Source organism: Fundulus heteroclitus, chromosome 4 (assembly GCF_011125445.2).
Source record: "Fundulus heteroclitus isolate FHET01 chromosome 4, MU-UCD_Fhet_4.1, whole genome shotgun sequence".
In the NCBI taxonomy this organism is placed as follows: Eukaryota; Metazoa; Chordata; class Actinopteri; order Cyprinodontiformes; family Fundulidae; genus Fundulus; species Fundulus heteroclitus.
Window position 1 is genome coordinate 251,873 of NC_046364.1, and position 22,798 is coordinate 274,670.

Genomic DNA, 22,798 nt, shown 5'->3' on the forward strand with positions numbered 1-22,798 from the left:
CATACATTACACAAGGTAGCGGTACAGAACTGCATAAAGCATTTACACAACGTGAATAATGTGTATCTTAATATAGAAGAATAACAAAAGATAATACAGGGGCATCATTATATTAGGCGTAGTCCAAGAACAGGGCAATAAGCAGGAAGATTAAATTTACTCACAAAAGAAAGAAATTTAGCAGCACTTTTAGTCCTCACTTTCTTAAGACTTTGCAAAAGATTTCGTCTCATTTTTCTATTGGGATATAAATGGGTTATATTTGAAGAAATGGTATTTGTGTAATTAAAATTTAGCTAATAAATTAAGATATTAATACCAACGTCATTACCTCCAATTTCCGTAACTATACCAAATAACAATAACAACAATAATAAGGGTAAGGTGAGGTAACTGAATTCCTTAGACTGTATCCACATCAGAAAATAACGCTAAACAATGGATTTGATACTTTTTACAAAACTCCTGAAAAGTAACACGTTACCTCTGTTGTCCATGAAATGAAAAACAGCCCAGGTTCCTTTTTTATACTATTCATCCATAAATATAAATTTTCTTTTACTCATTATGTATCTATTGTTCCAAACAGGCGTATTATGGGGTGTAAAATTATGGTTAAAAATTTGTTTCCAGTAAAGAAGAACCTGTTTATGAAAATCAGACAGTTTAAGGGGAGTGGTGGCCTAGTGGTTAGAGCACAGAGCTTCGGTCCCAGAGGTTCTGAGTTCAACTCCCACAAGCTGCCATTCTGGGTCCCTGAGCAAGACCCTTAACCCCCAATTGCTCCCCAGGCGCCGCACAGTGGCAGCCCACTGCTCCCCAAGGGGATGGGTTAAGATGCAGAAGTGAATTTCTCCATTGTGAGATCAATAAAGTTCAATTATTATTATTAAGGGGTAATTCATTTATCTCAAAATCACATTGTTAAAGAAGTTGGATTCCCCCTATTTTTTTAACACTAGACATAATAAAGTCTTTATAGTATGTCTACGAGTCTGACTTCCGGTCAGAGTAGCGAGCAAATGAGAGAGATCTTCCCTTCAGAGGCAGACTGGACGCTGTCTGTATGGCAAACCATTGTGTATTTATTTACCTCACCTTCTGAGGCTCCCACACCGTGTCCCTGGAGCACAAAAAGCTGATTGTGTTCCCTTTTTTATCTGGAACATCATTACTTCTGTTGTCAGCAAGTATACAAATATTCAAGGATTTTAAATGCAGTTTTAGTAATATTAGTTTTTTTTTAAATAAATAGAAAAGATCACAAATAATTGCAACACAAATTTTTATAATTTACATTTTTAATGCAGAGTCCTTTGTAAAGTATTTGTTCCACCTGTGTCTCCCCCACCGCTAACAAACAAAAACGTATTACTATATTAAATTATGTATCACTGTAGTTTGGTATTAACATTACAACATCAATATTATTATTACTAGTATTAATAATATATTATTAATATCATTACAAATGAACAACTGCAATCATGAAGTTGATGTGGAGGGTGGGAGGGGTAGCTGACCACACCTTTTCCAATCAGCAATAAGCAGAGGTGGATAATTAACACTGTTGGGCTGCAGACAGCTGTTCAGTGAGCCTAATCGGCCTGCAGCGCTCAGCAGGACCCAGGCACACAGCGACCACTGGGGTGATGAGATAATCTGAGCCGATCAGCAGCAGAGGGCACACTATGACCATTGTAGGGAGGCGAAGGTCTCAGGTGCCTCCACTGAGTTTGTGTGTTCAGCCAGGTGTAGCGCATCACCTGTGAATGCTGGTCTGATGGTGAAGGATCCAGCAGAACCATGCAGGACTCTAACATCCTGTCGGAGCTCTCCTGGGGGACCAATCAGGCTGTGGGCTGCTGCAGGGAGCATAATCAGCGTAATCAGTGCTCAGTTAGACGCTGCTGATCGTTAACAGGACATGGTGGCAGCCAGAGCATCTGTGCAGGTGCAGCACTTCATCGGTTGAGCTCACACGGCTTGATGGGCTCTCGTCTCTTTGCTTTATGTGTGCATTATGTTGAACACATGACAGTGCTGCCTGATGGGAGCCACCACGGGGCCAGAACGTTCTGTTCCTCCTTCACAGGAGAAAACTGGCACACTGGTTGAGATGCAATGTACCGACGCAGCATGAACAGCACTTTGAACTGTCTGGTTACTAAAATGTGCTTTCTGAAGGTGCAGTCTGTGCTTCACCTGGGCTGTTGGTCGTCTGATGCTGGCGGTCTTATTCGCTCGCTGCTCCTCTTCCTCACTGGGTCTCCTGGATCTTTAGCTCATATCAAGCCCGTCAGAGAGGTGGAGGCCTGGGGCGGTGAAATGCGTAGGATACAGGAACCGCATAGAGACTGCTTCCTGTGGCGACTTTGACAACAGCTGATGCACCAGATCCACGGCACAGCCCAGGCCGTCTGCTGACTCCCAGCTCCAGTCAGGCTCTCTGAATGCTGATTGGCTGGATGTCTGTGAGAGGCAGCTGGTGAGGTCGCCCATAACGCTCACTTACACTGTCCTGTGTGTCAGAGAGTTGATGTACGAATCTGCAATGAGCAAGGCATCTTCATGCTTTAGGTGCTCTGCCAGAAAGTGATAATTAAAGGGCTCTGAAGCATCTTAGGGTCGTTTTCTACAGAAAGTGATAATTAAAGGGCTCTGAAGCTTCTTAGGGTCGTTTTCTACAGAAAGTGATAATTAAAGGGCTCTGAAGCTTCTTAGGGTCGTTTTCTACAGAAAGTGATAATTAAAGGGCTCTGAAGCATCTTAGGGTCGTTTTCTACAGAAAGTGATAGTTAAAGGGCTCTGAAGCATCTTAGGGTCGTTTTCTACAGAAAGTGATAATTAAAGGGCTCTGAAGCATCTTAGGGTCGTTTTCTACAGAAAGTGATAGTTAAAGGGCTCTGAAGCATCTTAGGGTCGTTTTCTACAGAAAGTGATAATAAAGGGCTCTGAAGCATCTTAGAGTCGTTTTCTAACACACATTTTACTCAAAGTCTCTAGAATGCCCTGTTGTGGAAGATGTCATTGATGTCTGTAACTCTGATCATATCTTGTCCACATGCAGCTGCATAACTTTCCCGTTTGAAAGAAGCTGTCATGCTTACAGATTTACTGTGTGTCTTTAACCAAGGACTCAGAGAGGAGTTGTTAGATAAGAACTGATGGTACCAGTGAGTACATTTCCTCTGAAGGTTACTGCCACTTCCTATGTTAACCCAGAATGTATAAAGGATTAGTGCGTTAGGGGCCAGAGACAGTCAAACTCTCTCTGCCTAAGAATCAATTACAGAGACAAAGACGCATCTTTCTCTTAATTAAATGAGTAGAATGCTTCCCTCTCTGACAGCGATTAATATCCACCACTGCCCCTTACAGGCTTTGGACCAGGATACACTGTCTCATGGACAGGGGGGGGGGGGGGGGGGGGCGCTGCCATAGGAGCACAGTACTCTGTAAACTGGTCCTTATAGGTTCATCCTCACAACGATAGAATAAAAAGCAGCATTAGTTAGTTGGCTGGATAAAAACCTCACCCTCAGGGCGCCCTGGGAATCTTCTGGCCTAGACTGCATCTACTCTGCAACTGAAAATGACGTTTCAGTGTTTTTGGCTGAGGTTTAGTCCTTTAATGCCGCCGGACCTGTTCACACAATGTTCACGCTGAGTCGTGCGTGCGACTTCCTGCCGCAGGCGTTCTGTGCTTCTGCACGCCTCGACACCCCTGGACATGTTGGCAGCACTCATTAATGTCCTCCACTTGGATCTGAGCTCTTCAGACTCTGCTGTAGACATAAAGCTGGTTGTTGATGTGATTCTGGACATCAGAACTCTTTTATATATCTAACATAAATCTAAAACAAATACCCGTCCTGAAACACAAGATCAGACCTTTTCACTTGTGTCCAGTGAGAACTGCCGCCCAGTCTTGGCTTCTGGTTCTGGTTCTGGTTCTGGTTCTGGTCTGGACCGGCGCCTGCAGACAGCTAGAGCTGGAGGCCTCTCAGAGCTGAGTGGCTCTTATCTTTTATTATTCTTTTATTGCTTCCTTAAATGGTTAAACCATTTATTTAACGCTGAGCTGCAATCAGATATTCAGGATTCATCACAGAAACAGCAGCCAACATCTGAAAAAGTCAACTTTATTTCTATGAAAGAATATAATTAAATCAGTTTATTTATATAGCGCCAATTCACAGCATGTCATCTCAAGGCACTTTACAGTCAGTTCAGTCAGATCCAGTCAGGTTTCCTCTCAGGAAGCCAGCAGGTAGCATCCAGTCGTTTACCTGCAGCTTTCACTCCTCCTGGAGGAACCTGCAGCCGCAGAGACAAGCTGCTGCCATTGAGCAGTTGACTTTGCAGCAATCCCTCAAACTGAGCATGCATGAAGCAAATAAACAAAGTGACACAATATTTTTTTTTTACTATTTTTCCTTTTTTGTATAAAATTCACAGTTTAAGTGATGATAAAAGAAAATATGGCAAAACGTTGGATTAAAAAACATAATAAAATGGAACGTTTCCACAGATGGCTCAGCATACATTGAGCATGTGCAGACAGACAGACAGACAGACAGACAGACAGACAGACAGACAGACAGACAGACATGGATCTATATTCCGGTACATGGTACCGGACTGGCTCTGTGAACATTCACAATAAATCTGCTACAAACTGGGACAAATTCAGATATCTCAACACGAGGCTCAGACAGGAGAGGAATCATGTGACTGACTGAGAGCTGGGATGTTTTAAGGCATCCTCCCTCCATAAAACCTCCGGTTGACAGTCAATTCGTAGCTCTGGAGCAATCGTTGATTAAATAAATGGATATAATTCTCATTAAATATGTGCCTTAGGGGTGAGAGTAAAGATCTGTTACTGTTACAGCAGCTTTAACACACATGTTGGACAATTTAGGCGGAGCAGTTGAGGCGTGCTACAGCGAATGTCTTGGATTGTTGGGGCTTTTATTTTGAAATGAGTCCATGTTGTGATGCAGAGACACCTGCGGGTCACAGGTGTGTTTATCGTCTCAGTGGAGTGTGAAGAGGTGAGGCAGACCGATGGAGAGACGGGCTTCAGCAGATGTTTGACTGGGAGCGCTCCTTTTACGAGTCCTGGCATACCAACCGGGTGGTGTCCAGGAGGATGATGAGCGAGTGACGGATGTGAGCGCGCCCTTTGGTCCGCGACACGCTGCTGTGGTGGATTCAGCTCTTTGTGTGATAAAGGCACTGGAAGTTCATGGAGCACACCTGATGCTGTGCTACCTCTAACAGGCTCCGCCCCCTGACCACCAGGGAGGAGTCCAACAGAACAAACAGAAAGGGCTGGCTCTATGGGTGTCATGGAGAGGTTTACAGCTGCTGCAGCTTCTCCTCGTTGTTGTTTCTGTTGTCCAGGCCGAGGTCCACCTCCAGACCCGACTGCTTCCTCAGCGCGCGTGGCATCAGTGTCTTCTTCAAGAACATCCTCTTCAGGTAGCGGTCGCTGATGCTGAAGGGGAAGTAGCTGTGGATGAAGTACGTGAGGCTGAGGCCCGGCCCGGCGTAGTAGCGAGCCTGCGGCTGTGGCGACAGCAGCGCCTGGACGATGGAGTCGACCACGGGGCTGAAGTCTGGGTTGGCGTGCTCAGCGAAGCTCTGGAACAGGGTCTTGGTCTCGGTCACGTAGTCCTCGCCGTAATCTTCCAGGAGCGCTGGAGGCAGACTCTGCAGGAGCTGCTTGTGCTGCTGCTCCCAGTAGGTGTGGTTGCAGGAGGGCGCTGTGGAGGGACAACAGGGTTAGGGTTAGGGTTAGGCACCATGGCAGCCGGTTCTGACTGCTAGCTGTTCCAAAAAAGTTAAAAACAAAGCAACTGGACTTGTTTTCCGTAGTTAAAGACGTTTCGCTTCCTCTCCAGGAAGATTTCTCAATTCAAAAAGTCTGGAGTAATGATGAGTACCAAGCTTTATACTACTGCCTAACAAAGGCCTGTAATGGCTTAGATAACATGCAGATTAAACAGAAACTGGACCACCCCTTAGTAATGGACGGTCGTTAGGGTCGTTATTGGTCTGGCTTAAAGGAACGATGTTTGATCACCTGTATAAAGGTGAGAACTGAGGTGATGATTGGCTGGAATTAATCCTATAGCTGTGTTGTAAGTTTTAGAGAGTTGGAACCTAAGGCCTCCTCCTCTGTTTAAGGTTTCTCTCTCTTAACGTAGACCATCTGTCTTCTTTGTCCAAAATGTGGACATGTTGGTCCTCACAGAGTGTCCTTTGTCCTTAAGGTGTAGGTGGACAGCAGAGTCTTGTCCTGATCGGTAGCTCTCCTGTGCTGAGCCATGCGTCTGTGGAGAGGTCCACAGTGTCCACAGGGTCCACAGTGTCCACAGGGTCCACAGTGTCCACAGTGTCCACAGTGTCCACAGGGTCCACAGGGTCCACAGTGTCCACAGGGTCCACAGTGTCCACAGGGTCCACAGTGTCCACAGGGTCCACAGAGTCCACAGGGTCCACAGTGTCCACAGGGTCCACAGGGTCCACAGTGTCCACAGGGTCCACAGTGTCCACAGGGTCCACAGTGTCCACAGGGTCCACAGTGTCCACAGGGTCCACAGGGTCCACAGTGTCCACAGGGTCCACAGGGTCCACAGTGTCCACAGGGTCCACAGTGTCCACAGGGTCCACAGAGTCCACAGAGTCCACAGGGTCCACAGGGTCCACAGGGTCCACAGTGTCCACAGGGTCCACAGGGTCCACAGGGTCCACAGGGTCCACAGAGTCCACAGAGTCCACAGTGTCCACAGAGTCCACAGTGTCCACAGTGTCCACAGGGTCCACAGTGTCCACAGGGTCCACAGGGTCCACAGGGTCCACAGTGTCCACAGTGTCCACAGGGTCCACAGTGTCCGGGTCCACAGCACCCGGTCCTGACTGCTAGCTGGGAATGTGCGGTGCGTCAGGCTTCCCTCCTTCCCTAAGGACTTCTGTGTTGAGCACACCTGTCCTTCCTCTGGTCTCAGATCAGATTAGGAAGTGACCAGGAGATCTTTTCAGTTCCATCAGTAATCCTCAGATTCTGGGAACGTTTCAGACTCGTTGGTTTCAGACTCGATGGTTTCAGACTCGTTGGTTTCAGACTCGTTGGTTTCAGACTCGTTGGTTTCAGACTCGTTGGTTTCAGACTCGATGGTTTCAGACTCGATGGTTTCAGACTCGATGGTTTCAGACTCGATGGTTTCAGACCTGCAGCGGTTCAAAGTGATTTCACCAGCATCTATAAATAGAAGTCTAACCCTGAGAAGTCAGCCAAAGGCCAAAGCAACGTTCCCTGGGTGTGAATACTTTTGTTCGGCTCTGGATGGTGAGGAACCTGCTCTCTGGTTCCTGTTCTGAGATGCTGGGTCCACATGTGTGGCTCATCACCCTCAGGTGAGTTCTGCTCTTCTTCACCTGCATGGAGGTAGAGCTCCATGGGTGCCAGCAGGGGGCGCTCCCTCCCTATCGCATCATTCAACACCTGAACTGAGACAATTCAGACCTGCTGATCTTCAGGTGAGGCCAGGTAGGGGGTTAGGGGGCGGGGCTTACCTGTCTTGTATGAGGACGGCAGGATGGTGCTCACCTGGACCCCCCAGGGGTCCAGCTCGTGCCTCAGGGTGTTGGTGAAGAGGTTCAACGCCGCCTTGGATGCTCCGTACGCCGCCAGGCACGGGAAGGGTTGATCACCTGGAAGACAAGGTTGGAGCTCTGACATCACACCCTCACTGACCAATGAGAAGGCTGCTCCGCACACACAGCAAACCCCCCCCCCCCCCTCCCCCCATGAGTGAGCGGAGAGCCGAGTTTTAACGGGTTTGTTTCCCTGGATGGAAAATGCAGGTCAGCCATTGATTCCAGTTGTTTGACTTGGAGCGGCTGGATCTGTTTGCTTTGGCAGCTGAAGGGTTCTGGAGCGGTCCAAAGTCCCGCTAAAGTATTTACACCCCATGAACTCTTTCACGTTCCTGTCTCACATTACAGCCAAAGGCGTCTGTGGATTTTATCAGCATCTGAAGACAGAGTCAGTAAATTATCAAAGATGTTATGCCCTAATAAATATCTATAAAAGGTTTTATATTCAGCCCCTTTGCTCTGACACCTCCAAATAAATCCCAGTTCAACCTTTGAGAAATCACTGAATAAACACAGTCAGCTGTTCTGGTCCTGAGGTTCTCTGGAGAACATCCAGCCTCATGGAGAACAAGGAACCAGCAGACGGGTCAGGGAGCAGGTTCTGGTCCAGATTACAGCAGGTCAGGTTCTACAGAGCTCTGATCATCATGTGGACCTGCAGAGAGGATGGACCTCCTGCAGAGCCACCAGGACATGAACGTCCACCATTAGTGGTTTGCTTCATCACTGGTGACCTGAAGCTAGAAGTCCTGAAGACCCAGAAAACATCTGATCTGATTAGAGGAGGCCAAAGCTACACGGTTCTGACTGAACACATGATGGAACACGGTGGAGGCAGCATCATGCTGCGGGGAGCAGGTCAGAGCTGCTGGGAGATGGATGGAGCTAAATGAGAACCATCCTGGAGGAGAACCCGTCAGAGGCTGCAGGAGAACCTGAGACCGGGCTGGAGCTTCACCTCCCAGCAGGACAACCACCCTGAACATGTTATGGATCAGAGCTGGGGTTAGAACGGCCTAGTCAAAGTCCAGACCTGAATACAACAGGTCTGTTACTGTGTGTTACTGTGTGTCTGTTACTGTGTGTGTGTGTTACTGTGTGTGTGTGTGTGTGTGTTACTGTGTGTGTGTGTGTGTGTGCTACACACCGGCGGGGCTGGAGATGGTGACGATGCGTCCTCTGGCCTGGCGCACCAGCGGCAGGAAGGTCTTGGTGACGCTCACCGTGCCGAAGAAGTTCACCTCCATGCAGCTCCTGAAGTTAGACATGAGCGTCAGCTCAGCGTCTCCCAGGTTAGCGCACACGCCGGCGTTGTTCACCAGACCCCAGAGACCTGCACACACACACAATCACACAGTTACACACAGTAACACAGTAACACACACAGTAACACACACACACACAATCACACAGTTACACACACAGTCACAGTAACACGGTGCATTGACTGTGACTCTTGAGCAAGGCATTAATGTAGCAGTGGACGCCCCACAGATCCAGGAATCTGCCCATCGATGCGTTTATGGATCTGACCCTGCAGCTCAGCAGGATCCGGCGCTGTTCTGCGTCTCGGCGCTGCAGCTGCTGTCGGGGTTCTGCTGGGCTGACTGTCAGCGGCGGACCTCTGCTCCACAGTTCTGGGCTGGCGCCGTCTGTGGAAACCTGCTGGAGGACCTCAGAGGGTTTGTGGACCATCTGCTGGGTCGCTGCGTGGAGATAAGTCAGCTCCGCCTTCCTCTCTTCCTCTTGTAAACAATCCTGGCTCGGCCCGTCTGAGGTCAGCGACCCAGAATTCCCGGCTGTGCTTTGGGCCGCCGTGGGTCAGGTGTGGACTGATGGCGCTGTGAGTGGAGACCTCAGAGGGACCACCCAGACCACTTCCTGTCTGGTTGCCTTCAACCCAGAAGATTCTGATTGTAAGGATTCGTTCCTCAGGATCTAAAGGCCCAGAAGAACCACAGCTGGGCAGGAACACACCGTCAGGTAGAACCTTTGATCTGGACCACCACCGGACCTCAGCTTTGCTAACTAACTAACTCTGAGGAGAAGCTCCTGGGTTCTGCTCATTTCTCTGAGCTTCCTGCTCTGAGCCTGGCCTGAAGCTGCTGAGATGTTCTCCTCCTGGAATCATCTTCCTCTCTGCAGCATGAAGCTGGATGCTGCAGTCTCCTGATCTAGAGATGCTCCCACTGAAAAATCAGCTGATCGTTGATTGATGACAATCAGAACAAAGTCAGATTTAGTAGAAAACCCGCTTAAATCAGAATAAATGAGAATAAAACTAAGAGAAGACCAGGAAAAACTTTAAATCTCAGCACATCAGAAGAATGCTGTTAGAATGTCTTTGGAGACGAATGTGATTTAAAAAGGAGTAAAAATCAGGATAAAATCAGGAATGAGCAGAATAAAAGCAGATTAAATGAAGCTGAAATTGATCAAAATCTGTTTTAAGGCAGGAAAAGCCTTAAACCAGCATGTGTTATCTCCCAGGTTTCATCTTTTTAAGGAATGAGAGCACACGTCTTGTTGATGGCAGGTTAGACGTGAGACTTTTAGGTCCAGCAGAAGCGAGGACGTCTGGTGGGACGTCTGAGGACAAAGCAGCGTGTGGAGCCTGAACAGAAACCAAACTCTGAGGAGGTCCTGGGACTCTTCCTGGAAACGTGGCCCAGAGCTCAGACCGCCGCCTTAAACTTTAACCACTCATGTGATGCAGAATCCTGATCTTTGTCCCCAGCAGAGGAGCCGCTCACCGCAGCCTGACACACAGCGTATCCCTGGATGACTCTGTCAGCCACAACTATCAAGCCTGGGGGAGCCGCAGCTCTCAGCCAATCACAGAGCCCCCTGAGGGTCCGTCTCCCCCCCCCCCCCCCCGCTTCCTGTCCCAGTGGAGCGCTCCGACTCTGAGGCTGGTCCCAGAACAGCTGTCTGGTTGTTTCAGCGTTTCCTAGAAGGCTGAGAGCAACATTCCTGCTCCTCTCCGTGTTTCACACGCTGGGCTGGAAGGAGAAGCTGAGCAGAACCAGCGGAACCAGCAGAACCAGCAGAACCTCATTCAGAACCAGCAGAACCAGCAGAACCAGCAGAACCTCATTCAGAACCAGCAGAACCTCATTCAGAACCAGCAGAACCTCATTCAGAACCCAGCCCTGGTGTCACTAACAAACGTTTCTCTGAAACCTTCATCAGCTCCTCCTGAGGCCAGATTCTCTCCTAAACAGATTTCTAGTTCCAAACCTGAAAAAAAAGCGTCTGAATTGGTTTTTCAAGGAAAACTCCATCTGCTGCTGTTTGTGCCTCTGCGGTGGGACCCCCCCCCCCCCCCCTCCCCCTCTCAGACATCTGGAGCTCGTGACTTGCTGCACGTTTCCCTCACAGCTCTGTCCTCCTCTCTCTTAACCTTCCCCCCCTTGAAGCTGCTTGAAGTTTGTTGTTCTGACACTTTGCTCTGCAGGCTTGCTGTGATCTGAATGCACCCTTCAGCTCTGATGTTCCCTCAACATGCCGTCTGCTGCCTGCACCTTCCTGCTGGACGTCCTACGGCTGAGAGCACACCCACCTTGGAGGCCCAGCTTGGCCTTGGTGTCCAGCAGCGCCTGCTGCACCTGCTGCGGCTGCGTGATGTCCACCTGCAGGAGGGTGAGGCGGGAGGAGCAGCGCCTCTGCAGCTCTCTGGCTCCGTCTCCCGTCAGGTTCAAAACGGTGGCGAAAACATCGAAACCCAAAGAGTCCAGATGCTTCGCTGCTGCGTTTCCAAAGCCGGTGTCACAGCCTGCAGGGCACAGAGGCAACACGGGGTTAAATGTTGCTGCTTCCCTGATGGACTACTGGTACAGACCGAGCCGTCGTCTCAATGCTCGCTTTTGACTAATCTGTCCTCACTGCCTGCGGCCGCTGGCGGGGGGGGGGTGAACCCACACCTGGACAGGTGGCAGCAGGGCTAAACCTGCACCGCTGCACAGCCGGCACAAACCAAAACTAAAGCAAACTGAAGGAAAACAAATGCATTTTATTTTAGGGCGGCTGCAGAGGGGAGAAAATATTTGGCTAGCCTTCACACTGGAATGAGTCCAAATCAGAGTTTCTACAGTCAAAACAAACACAACCACATGCCCTTTATTTCTTCAATGTTTCATTTTTAACAGGCGTTTTGTGCACTTTATACCATGTTGAGGGTTCATTGTGGTGTTTCATTTTAACGAGACGTTCTGCAGAAAGTAGGTTAGAGGTCGACCGTTTCTGAGAGTCAGGGCATCTTAGCTTTGTTTTCTCAGAGTCCACCGCAGAGAAAAGAGCCGTCTGCTGAGAGCTTTTCTGTAGTCACATTAAAGATCATTGTCACTGTTTTAAAATCTAATCTAGACGTCCTGATCATTCCAATAGATCCAGAGATTAATGAGCAGAACCCCATCAAACAGCTGCAATAAAATAAAAGCTTTTTCTCACTGACAACTTCACTGCATCTGCTGTCTCTGCTAAAGAAGAGCGATTTGGAGCTAAACCAGGCGCTGCACCTCACTGGCATCAGACTTTTTACTTTGTGAATCCGATGCAGAAATCAACAAGGAGCTGCGGCGCTGCAGGAGACCTCGCTCCTCTGGGAGCGTCACAATGTGACAGAATGTTGAATTTAAAGCCAAGTTTAATCAGAAAAGGCCCGTGAAACAGACACAGGTGAAACAGATGAGATCCTGACAACATGCTGGACGGGACAGGTTTGCAGTCTTAGTGGGACTTCTTTCATTCCATATTTAGGTCAGTTCCACTGCTGGTTCTGTTGGACTTGCGGCTGATGCAGCACCGCTGAGCACGTTGCAGGCAGACAGTCCGCCGAGGGCTGAAACCCACGGAGGAGTGAGCAAGGCACTCCTCCGTGGAGTGTGTACCTTCAGGTTTCTGGTTGTGACCCATAAAGCTCCCATCATGCCTCCAGACCCGGTTCCCACAGGTTCCCACATGTTCCCACAGGTTCCCACATGTTCCCACAGGTTCCCACAGGTTCCCACATGTTCCCACAGGTTCCCACAGGTTCCCACAGGTTCCCACAGGTTCCCACAGCCACATATGTTCTCCCAGAGGGCCGCTCAGCAGCAGCAGCAGCAGCAGCCGTGGGGATGTGTCACGTCCTCCAGGCTCCTACGACCTGATCTGCAGCAGAACTTTCTGTTCTGTTTGTGTGTTTTGTGCGGCGGGGGGCTGAACGAGCTCTGCTGGCGAGATGGTGGAGGCGTTGGCACGCTGCTCCCACTGTGTCCTTGGAGGACTTCCAGCATCACGTCCTGAGAAAGGAGCGCTGAGTGGGAGTGAAATGCGTCCCTGAGCTCGGCTCCCTGCTGCAGGAACATCTGATTCTAAACTGACTCCACCGAGTTATTCTGAGCAGCAGCCCAACAGCTGACACCCCCCCCCCCACAACCAAACCAGGCAGCACTTTGAAACATGCATCTTATTAGTGAGGAGAAACGGGACCTGATTGGAGCTGAAACACATGGATGCCTGACCAGTGGAGCAGTTGTTGCCTTCTAGTCCTGCATTTCAACAACTAGAGCTTTTTGTTAATTTTCCTAAAGCTGTGAAAGCAGCAGCTGCTTAACGATCCCCAGATGGTTGTTTCAGTTCAACCCCAATCATAAACTCCCCATCAGAACCGACTTCAGGATCCACAGCCACCCAGAAACATGCTGTTACCACGCCCTGACCACAGGGGGCGCTCACACACATCATGCAAAGGAGCAACAGAGAACTGACTGGAAGAGTTGTGGATTTATTTATGCATCATTGCCCCCCCCCCCCCCCCCCAACTAATTGTCAACTAACGGTTAACTGTCAACTGTTAACTTATTGTTAACTAATGTTTTAGTAATTGGCAACCAACAAATTTTAACTGTTAATTGTCAACTAATGGTTACCTAATTGTCAACTGTTAGCTGTTAAGTTATTGGTAGTTAATGTGTCACTAACTAATTGTTAACTAATTTAGCTACCAGTTAACTGTTAACTGGCCGGTTAAGCAGCACTTTCCACGTAGATCACATTCTCCTGGAGGCGAGGCGTGGCTCTGATTACTGAACCGTCGATGGTCCCAGACGACGTGGATTTGGCGTGTTTGCAGATTGAGACGATCTGATTGGATGAGAGCGCGGGAGCTGAATGTCTTCCTGTCCTTCTGTCTTAGTGGGCAGAGAGAGCTGGGGGAGAAGTCCAGCTTTAGACAAAGGAGGACAGCTGAACATGTAGGAAGGTTATCCTACTCTGAGCAGGAGGAGGAGGGACGCGGTTATGCAACCGGGCCGAGGCTCCAAGGGGCCCCCTGGTGAAGAAACAAACAACCGCTGTCAGATATAGACAGGAACGAGGTCAGAGGTGAACATGTGTGTGAGAGCCGGGGCCAGCAGCAACATCTGCAGCTCCACCTCCAGCTGGAGATCACATTACTGCTCCGAGGTTGTCTCTGGTCAGGGTTGCAGGGGGTCCGCTTGGTCCTCTGCAACAGCTGGACTCTTCGCTTTGGTTTGTGAAGGTGTGATCCGTGAGGTCCTGCTGAGCCGTCACTTGTATTTATGCTGGATCTTCAACTTATTTATCAGATCACTGACGTTTTCCCCCCATTTACACAGAAGAACTGCTTCAGCTGGGTTTGCTCACAAAGATGGAGGACATGTGCGAACAACAGCACTGAGTCTGTGGTAGGGACGGCAATCCAAAACCGGTTCCTGTTCAGAACCGGTTCCGTGTGTTCCAATTCCATGGCACCGTTTGGCAGCTCGTTTAACGATTCGTTTAACGATTTGCTTAACGATTCGCTTAACGATTCCGGGCAGCACGACTTACATCACATTTTTTACGCAAGTTCAAAAAATTTCCCCAAATTGGAATAGATAAGAGAATCGAATCGTTTCACAGAATCGATAAGAGAATCGAATCGTTTCACAGAATCGATAAGGGAATCGAATCGTTTCACAGAATCGATAAGAGAATCGAATCGTTTCACAGAATCGATAAGGGAAACGAATCGTTTCACAGAATCGATAAGGGAAACGAATCTTTTCACAGAATCGATAAGAGAATCGAATCGTTTCACAGAATCGATAAGGGAAACAAATCTTTTCACAGAATCGATAAGAGAATCGAATCGTTTCACAGAATCGATAAGAGAATCGAATCATTTCACAGAATCGATAAGGGAATGGGAATCGTGAAAATCTTATCAATTCCCAACCCTAGTCTGCAGTCTAACCAGCAGCTTTTATTCAATCCTAGGAGAAATGTGAAAAAAAGATGTCCAGCCCAGAGTTTGTAGTTCTGTTGGGATGTCTTGTCGTCCAGCTGGAAGCCACGTCTGGTTTCACCAGCAACAAGAAGACGGTTGGAGACCTGAAGGGGCTTGGTGTTGTCCCGAGAACCTGGAGGAAATAAAAATAATCCAGAAGAGGCTGCAGGTCCATTTGGCTAAATGAAGGTTCAATGATCCGTCCCCCAGTTTCTTTACTTTGAGTCAAATCTTTGTTGTTTTTCACTACGATGGTCTAAGAAGCTTCTTCAGAGAGGCTTAGAGTTTTATTGTTGAGATCCAGAGTCTATTAACTGGACGGTTGCATCCTGACAAGAAGTCCCAAAACGGCCAAGCAAGGTTTGGTGGGAAGAAGTAGCACGGCCATCTGAACAGAGAGAGACAGGAGAACCGATCTGTCCATGAAGATGAGGTCCAATCTGACGTGCAGGCTCCTTCTTTAGGCTCCGTTTAGGCCTAGAGAGGTTCCGTTGTTACGCATCTTTGTGGTCAACCTGGCAACGTTTAGAAGGTCTGGACCATGGATGTCCAGGAATCTGTTCTGGGTTTATTTTGATGAGTCCAGACTCCCGCTGCTGTTATCTCCTCGGTTTGTGCCAGCTAGAGCCGGGGCCACATGTGGGCGTTCTGCTGGTCTTCATGTCGGAGCCAGCAGGAATGAAGAACACATTGTTGGGCTGTTTGTGGATCTCTGGGAAAGCTCCAAGGTGTTATCTGTCTCCAGGTTATGCAAGAGCCAGAAGATAGAAAACTAGGAGACGTTTGATCACACCGTGTCCCAACAACAAGCCCAAAATACCTGGAGGTGCACTTTATCCCGTTGTCTCTCATTACCTCAGCCTCATTAAAACCATCAGAGCCTGAACCTTTACCGCCTGCTTGTTGTACGATTTATTTAATGTGCTCAGAGACTCTTCCAGGAAAATTTCCATCAAGTTATGCAGGATTTTAAAACCGTTTCTTCATCATGAAGAGAGACAGATGTGGTTCCTTTGAAGATGTTGGAGTTTGTTCTGGTTTAACGTTTGTTTTCTTCACATCTCCAGGAGGAAGATGTTTCTCCACAGCGCCTGAGACCAGCAGGTGGTCCAGAGAGACTTCTGCTGCTCTCAGACCATCCTGATGGGCTTCACAGACCGTTCTCTGCACAGATACTCTCTATTGTTCTCCGCTTGTTTTCCTTTCTTTCTACAGACAACATGGCGGCTCAGCAAAGGTCAGCATTGCTTCATCCCTCAAAGGAAAAACCAAATACGCACAAATCCTCTGCAAAGAGCACAGAGAGTGGAAACGTGTTGCACAACACTTCAGTGGGGTTGTCTGAAATCTAATGAGGAGGGAAACAAAGCGAACTCTTCGGCTCCGATTGACTCTGAATTCACATAAAAGTGAACTCTAATGAACTCAGCGGCAGCAGGAGGACCGGGGGGGGGGGGGCAGGAACACGCGTGTGGGAAAAGAGAAACGTGCAAAAATAGAAAGCAAAACAACCGCAAGTGGGGAAAAACGAAGAGAAGTCGGTGAAAAAAGAACAAAATGGAGGAACTGGAGAAAATGAAATATAATGAAGGCAGCTGATAATATTAATGCCAAACAAAGAAATAAAGATGTGAAAAGATAAAAGTAAAGGATATCAATAAATAGTGGTTCATGGGGGGCAGCGTGGTTTAAGGCTGGGGTTCTGGATTAAAGACGATGGTTCCACATATGGAGGCTAGTAGTCCTCCCACAGCTGACCCGGTTCTGGATCAGGACTTCTGCTGATGGTCTCAGCGAGGATGACCATGAGAACGCATCAGACGTTTGTGTAACCTGGATGTGTTCCTCCTGATCGCAGCAGAACCATCCTGGACCGCTGCTTTGACCGCCCCCCCCTCCCCCCCCCCCGGTCAGGACGGCCGATATATGTGCTGCGATTTGTTGGGTGGGTCGATAAGCCCATATTGTTTTTTACTCCTATTTATGATAAAAATGACACAATGATAACAAATGTTCCGAAGTCTCAAATTTAACCCAGCTGATATTAAGTCAGCTTCAGGCTGCAGGATGAAAGGTGCAGTGAAAACGCCGCGTTTGCTCGCACTTAACGAACGTTTGGCAGCCAGAAAAGAGCTGCTTTAGTTCAGTGGGAGGAGAAAACCCGACCATCGCTGCAGTTTGTGGACATTATTTGATGTAAAGTTAGATGCTCTACGCTCAGCGATTGTATCTGTTTCTATGTGCATATCTGACGCTCCCAGGAACAAACACACACTGCAGCGGCAGCTCGTCACCTGCAGGTCAGACGTGGGTTCTTAGGTAATACATCAGCAAACAGATGCACCTATCGCCCGCTGCCGATGCAAGGAAAAACTCAAATATCGCTCCAAAACATCGTCTGGTCGATGAATCGGTTGACCTCTGGTCATGGATGCTGAAGACGATTACAGTCTCTGTGGAGGACTGCTGGTCCTGGAAGAATGTTTCTGCTGAGAAAACATCTTCTGATCCAGCAGCCTGCAGAACCTCCTTCATCTCCCTCTAGAACACGTGTCAAACTCACGGCCCACGGGCCAAATCCGGCCCGTCAAGGCAATTTATCTGGCCCCCCAGAGCCAAAAAAGGCACATCATGTCATAAAGTAGAGGCATAAATCCTTTTAAAGTTTATAAAGTGACTAAAACCGAGCCTCCTGTAGCAAATGTTGATTTTTTTAGTTGTTAGTTTAGCTGTAGTTACGGAATCCTGCCACTAGATGTCAGTTTTCCCACAACACATTAAAACAACCCAGAAATGTCCAAAAAGAGAAGAAGTGATGCAGAATAATGAGTTTAAAGTGGAACTTACCTCAATATTAACGTTTGTTTTGCAGATAAACTGTATAAACTGGGCCTAAGGAGCTACTTTAATTTTCTATGAATTTTTTTAATATTTCTATGTGAACTGAAGTTCTGAAATCCAAAGTATCATCTATAACGGAGCAACCGGCCCTTTTTTATAACTTCATGACTCCTCTGATCCGGAACCTCCGTCTCTATCATCTCTGAGGAGTCCACCCTCCTTTCCAGATTTGGTTCATCATCAAGGTTCCTGCTGAGCTCTCTGAAGGTCCCACTACAACATTTCTATCAAGTTGAGGTTTGGACTTTGACTAGACCATTGCAACACCTTGAATCTTTATTTTCCAGCCATTGTAGATCTGCTGAGGTTTTTGGATCATGGTTCTGTGGATGATCTAGTTTCATCTGTGACGTCATCTGTGACGTCATTAGTGACGGAAACATGGAGGATGGAGTCAGAGACGTTGAGGATGGAGTCAGAGACACGGAGGATGGAGTCAGAAACACGGAGGATGGAGTCAGAGACATGGAGGATGGAGTCAGAGACATGGAGGATGGAGTCAGAGACACGGAGGATGGAGTCAGAGACATGGAGGATGGAGTCAGAAACATGGAGGATGGAGTCAGAAACATGGAGGATGGAGTCAGAGACATGGAGGATGGAGTCAGAGACATGGAGGATGGAGTCAGAGACACGGAGGATGGAGTCAGAGACATGGAGGATGGAGTCAGAAACATGGAGGATGGAGTCAGAATCATGGAGGATGGAGTCAGAGACATGGAGGATGGAGTCAGAGACATGGAGGATGGAGTCAGAGACACGGAGGATGGAGTCAGAGACATGGAGGATGGAGTCAGAGACACGGAGGACGGAGTCAGAGACATGGAGGATGGAGTCAGAGACATGGAGGATGGAGTCAGAAACACGGAGGATGGAGTCAGAGACATGGAGGATGGAGTCAGAGACATGGAGGATGGAGTCAGAGACATGGAGGATGGAGTCAGAGACATGGAGGATGGAGTCAGAAACATGGAGGATGGAGTCAGAGACATGGAGGATGGAGTCAGAGACACGGAGGATGGAGTCAGAAACACGGAGGATGGAGTCAGAGACATGGAGGATGGAGTCAGAGACATGGAGGATGGAGTCAGAGACACGGAGGACGGAGTCAGAGACATGGAGGATGGAGTCAGAGACATGGAGGATGGAGTCAGAAACACGGAGGATGGAGTCAGAGACATGGAGGATGGAGTCAGAGACATGGAGGATGGAGTCAGAGACATGGAGGATGGAGTCAGAGACATGGAGGATGGAGTCAGAAACATGGAGGATGGAGTCAGAGACATGGAGGATGGAGTCAGAGACACGGAGGATGGAGTCAGAAACACGGAGGATGGAGTCAGAGACATGGAGGATGGAGTCAGAGACATGGAGGATGGAGTCAGAGACACGGAGGATGGAGTCAGAAACATGGAGGATGGAGTCAGAGACATGGAGGATGGAGTCAGAAGGATGGAGTCAGAAACATGGAGGATGGAGTCAGAGACATGGAGGATGGAGTCAGAGACATGGAGGATGGAGTCAGAGACACGGAGGATGGAGTCAGAGACATGGAGGATGGAGTCAGAGGACACTGGAGGATGGAGTCAGAACATGGAGGATGGAGTCAGAGACACTGGAGGATGGAGTCAGAGATCATGGAGGATGGAGTCAGAGACATGGAGGATGGAGTCAGAGACATGGAGGATGGAGTCAGAGACACGGAGGATGGAGTCAGAGACATGGAGGATGGAGTCAGAGACACGGAGGACGGAGTCAGAGACATGGAGGATGGAGTCAGAGACATGGAGGATGGAGTCAGAGACATGGAGGATGGAGTCAGAGACATGGAGGATGGAGTCAGAGACATGGAGGATGGAGTCAGAGACATGGAGGATGGAGTCAGAGACACGGAGGATGGAGTCAGAGACACGGAGGATGGAGTCAGAGACATGGAGGATGGAGTCAGAAACATGGAGGATGGAGTCAGAGACATGGAGGATGGAGTCAGAGACATGGAGGATGGAGTCAGAGACATGGAGGACGGAGTCAGAGACACGGAGGATGGAGTCAGAGACATGGAGGATGGAGTCAGAGACACGGAGGACGGAGTCAGAGACATGGAGGATGGAGTCAGAGACATGGAGGATGGAGTCAGAGACATGGAGGATGGAGTCAGAGACATGGAGGATGGAGTCAGAGACATGGAGGATGGAGTCAGAGACACGGAGGACGGAGTCAGAGACACGGAGGATGGAGTCAGAGACATGGAGGATGGAGTCAGAGACATGGAGGATGGAGTCAGAGACATGGAGGATGGAGTCAGAGACATGGAGGATGGAGTCAGAGACATGGAGGATGGAGTCAGAGACATGGAGGATGGAGTCAGAGACATGGAGGATGGAGTCAGAAACATGGAGGATGGAGTCAGAGACATGGAGGATGGAGTCAGAGACACGGAGGACGGAGTCAGAGACACGGAGGATGGAGTCAGAGACATGGAGGATGGAGTCAGAGACATGGAGGATGGAGTCAGAGACATGGAGGATGGAGTCAGAGACATGGAGGATGGAGTCAGAGACATGGAGGATGGAGTCAGAGACATGGAGGATGGAGTCAGAGACATGGAGGATGGAGTCAGAGACATGGAGGATGGAGTCAGAGACATGGAGGATGGAGTCAGATCCTACAGCTTTCTGGACATGAACTACAGAGAGACGTTCTCTGCTCTGCGGAGGTTTTAGTTGGTTTCTGTGAGGAGGCTGGCCTGATACGTCACGTCACGCAAAGGATTGTGGGATTCCTAAAGGCTTCTTAGCACTGGTAAGGAACGTTGTGGTTCCTAGGCTAAAGGAGCTCTAATAGGAAGCATCTAGGCTTCTTTCCTGCCTCCTTCCTCACTGGCTGCACTATTCAGACTCTCTGATCATGGAGATGCTGACAGACTTCTGCCTTGGCTGAAGAGTCCCGACCCAATAAGGGGATTTGGATGGAGCCTGGCTTCCTCCTTCAACCCTCCAGCAGCCAGACTGGCTCAGAGTCATGACGTTTAACCTGAGTCTGAGGTGTAGCTCCTGGGTTCTGCTCATTTCTCTGAGCTGTTTGCTCTTTGACCTGAACCTGCTGGACGTCCATCCTGGAAGCTGCTGAGATGTTCTCCTCCTGGAAGCTGGAAGCTGCTGAGATGTTCTCCTCCTGGAAGCTGGAAGCTGCTGAGATGTTCTCCTCCTGGAAGCTGGAAGCTGCTGAGATGTTCTCCTCTCTGCAGGAAGAAGGACTGCAGAGAGCTGCTGTAGCTCCTGCTGTTATGGAGAGTCAGATCTGAGCAGCAGCTTCTGGAGTGTCCCTCTCAGAGCCGTGGGTCACACACAGCTTTTCTCTGTTAATTAAATCTTTCTTGAATAGATAATCTTGAGTAAAGACGAGCTTAGCTGTGATTAATTGCATCAGGTTGGGTTTCTGTGAACAAAGTGATCTCCGGTGACTTTAATGTCGTCATCTCATTATCCTGCATGACAAAGGAGATTTCCTGCCAGCAGCAGTTTATCTGGATGGACTTCAGGTGTTTATTAGAAAACTGCGGCTTGGTGACATTAACGTCATGGATTTAAATCCAAAAGCAGCAGCAAGGAGAGTCTTATCTGGTTAAAGGTTGCAGTCAAAGGTCGCGTGTTTTTCTCCTGCTTGATGATCATTTCACTTTGTTCTCCGACGTCAGAACATCTGCTTCACTCGTGACGTCAATGAAAGGCAGAGTTTATTACCTTTTATATTGCTGGGCGAGCAGCAGGTGATCTAACTCAACAGTCTCTGTGGCAACGGCTGTGTTACCTTTCAGAGGTGAGCAGCCGTTTGGGAACTTTCCACCGTCGCTGTTTCTGCAGCAGAGTCGTTAAAGCCTCGCACTAATCCCCCGATCTGATTATCTCGTTAACCACAACACAGAGTCTGGAGCCGGCGGGCCGCCAGGAAGCCGTGTGGGGTCAGAGGTCACACACACACACACAGAGTGTGTTGTCCACAGCAGGAACGGTACGCTGATTGCTCACACTCCCACAGCAGATCATGACGTTTCTGCTTTCACCACAAATTGTCTCTGTGTTGTTTTAAAGCAGCACAAAAAGTCTCTAAATCAATGTGTTTACACGACTTCTGATAACTTTGCTCTCTGCTTCTTCCAGATTAGCTGAAGGATTTCTGACCTTCAGACAGGCAGACCTTCTCCACTGACTTCATGCACTCTGCTCTAAGTTTTCCCGACATCAACACACCTGAGGAAGGAGGCGGAGCCGCCTCTTACCTGTAATGAAGACAGCTTTGCCCTGCGCAGGAAGGCTGGGCGGCGGGCCGGTCCTGGACCTGGAGTAGACGAAGGCCATGAGAGCGAGCAGCACCAGCAGCAGCATGGCCGGCAGGCAGAACGCCCACAGCCGCTCCACCAGCACCGTGGCCCCCAGCCAGGCCACCAGCGTGGGGCCGGCGCTCAGGTGGGACGCCAGGACCTTCTTCATGGCCCCGCCCACAAACACGGTCACCACAGCCAGGTAGATCCAGAAGGGAAGGTTGTAGTCGTCCATCATGTCGTCACACACAGCAGAGCGGGGTGCTTGAGTCGGAGCGAGTGTCTCTCTGCCGCTCTCTCACTGCTGAACACACCGAGGCTGAGAGGAGTGCAGCCTGCTGCCTGCAGCTCTCAATATATAGAGAGGGCTGCAGGGGAGGAGGGACTACAGGCTGCATTTAATCTGCACACACACACACAGACACGCTCGCTCCTCCAGCTGACCAGCCTCCTGCTTTCTGCTGATAAGAGCTTTTATTAGCTCACGTCACCTCAGCCAGACCTGGAGAACCAGGCTCCACCAGGGCTGTGACTCAGACAAGTTCTCAGCTCCAGTATTCTGCTGCTTCTCTTCAGGAAATGTGTGGATGAAAGGCTCCTGCAAGGCTTCTCCTGATTGGCTGTTGTGAGAA

General features: G+C 49.1%; 1 protein-coding gene across 2 annotated transcripts; it reads right to left on the reverse strand.

Moving 5' to 3' along the window:
* Positions 1-4,127: 4,127 nt before the first annotated feature.
* hsd11b2 (hydroxysteroid (11-beta) dehydrogenase 2) lies at positions 4,128-22,517 on the reverse strand. 2 transcript variants are annotated; one of them, XM_012854849.3, is made up of 5 exons: positions 22,125-22,517; positions 11,234-11,446; positions 8,819-9,004; positions 7,588-7,725; positions 4,128-5,774 (listed from the first exon to the last, which is right to left on the reverse strand). In XM_012854849.3, exons 1-5 carry the CDS (start codon positions 22,402-22,404, stop codon positions 5,368-5,370), a joined length of 1,224 nt encoding a protein of 407 aa, XP_012710303.2. In that variant the 5' UTR covers positions 22,405-22,517; the 3' UTR covers positions 4,128-5,367. The 2 variants fall into 2 exon arrangements, with proteins under 2 accessions (XP_012710303.2, XP_021167587.2); XM_021311912.2 differs by lacking the exon at positions 22,125-22,517 and adding an exon at positions 11,840-12,346 and having other exon boundaries at positions 4,130-5,774.
* Between the last annotated feature and the right edge of the window lie 281 nt (positions 22,518-22,798).

Bases quoted from the DNA above. Each gene is read 5' to 3' on its own strand.
- hsd11b2 (XM_012854849.3), bottom strand. From the start codon at position 22,404: ATGATGGACGACTACAACCTTCCCTTCTGGATCTACCTGGCTGTGGTG. The intron at 11,447-22,124 runs GTAAGAGGCGGC...TGTGCCCTGCAG, and splicing joins CAAAGCTGTCTTCATTACAG to GCTGTGACACCGGCTTTGGA. The intron at 9,005-11,233 runs GTGGGTGTGCTC...GTGTGTGTGCAG, and splicing joins GGCCAAGCTGGGCCTCCAAG to GTCTCTGGGGTCTGGTGAAC.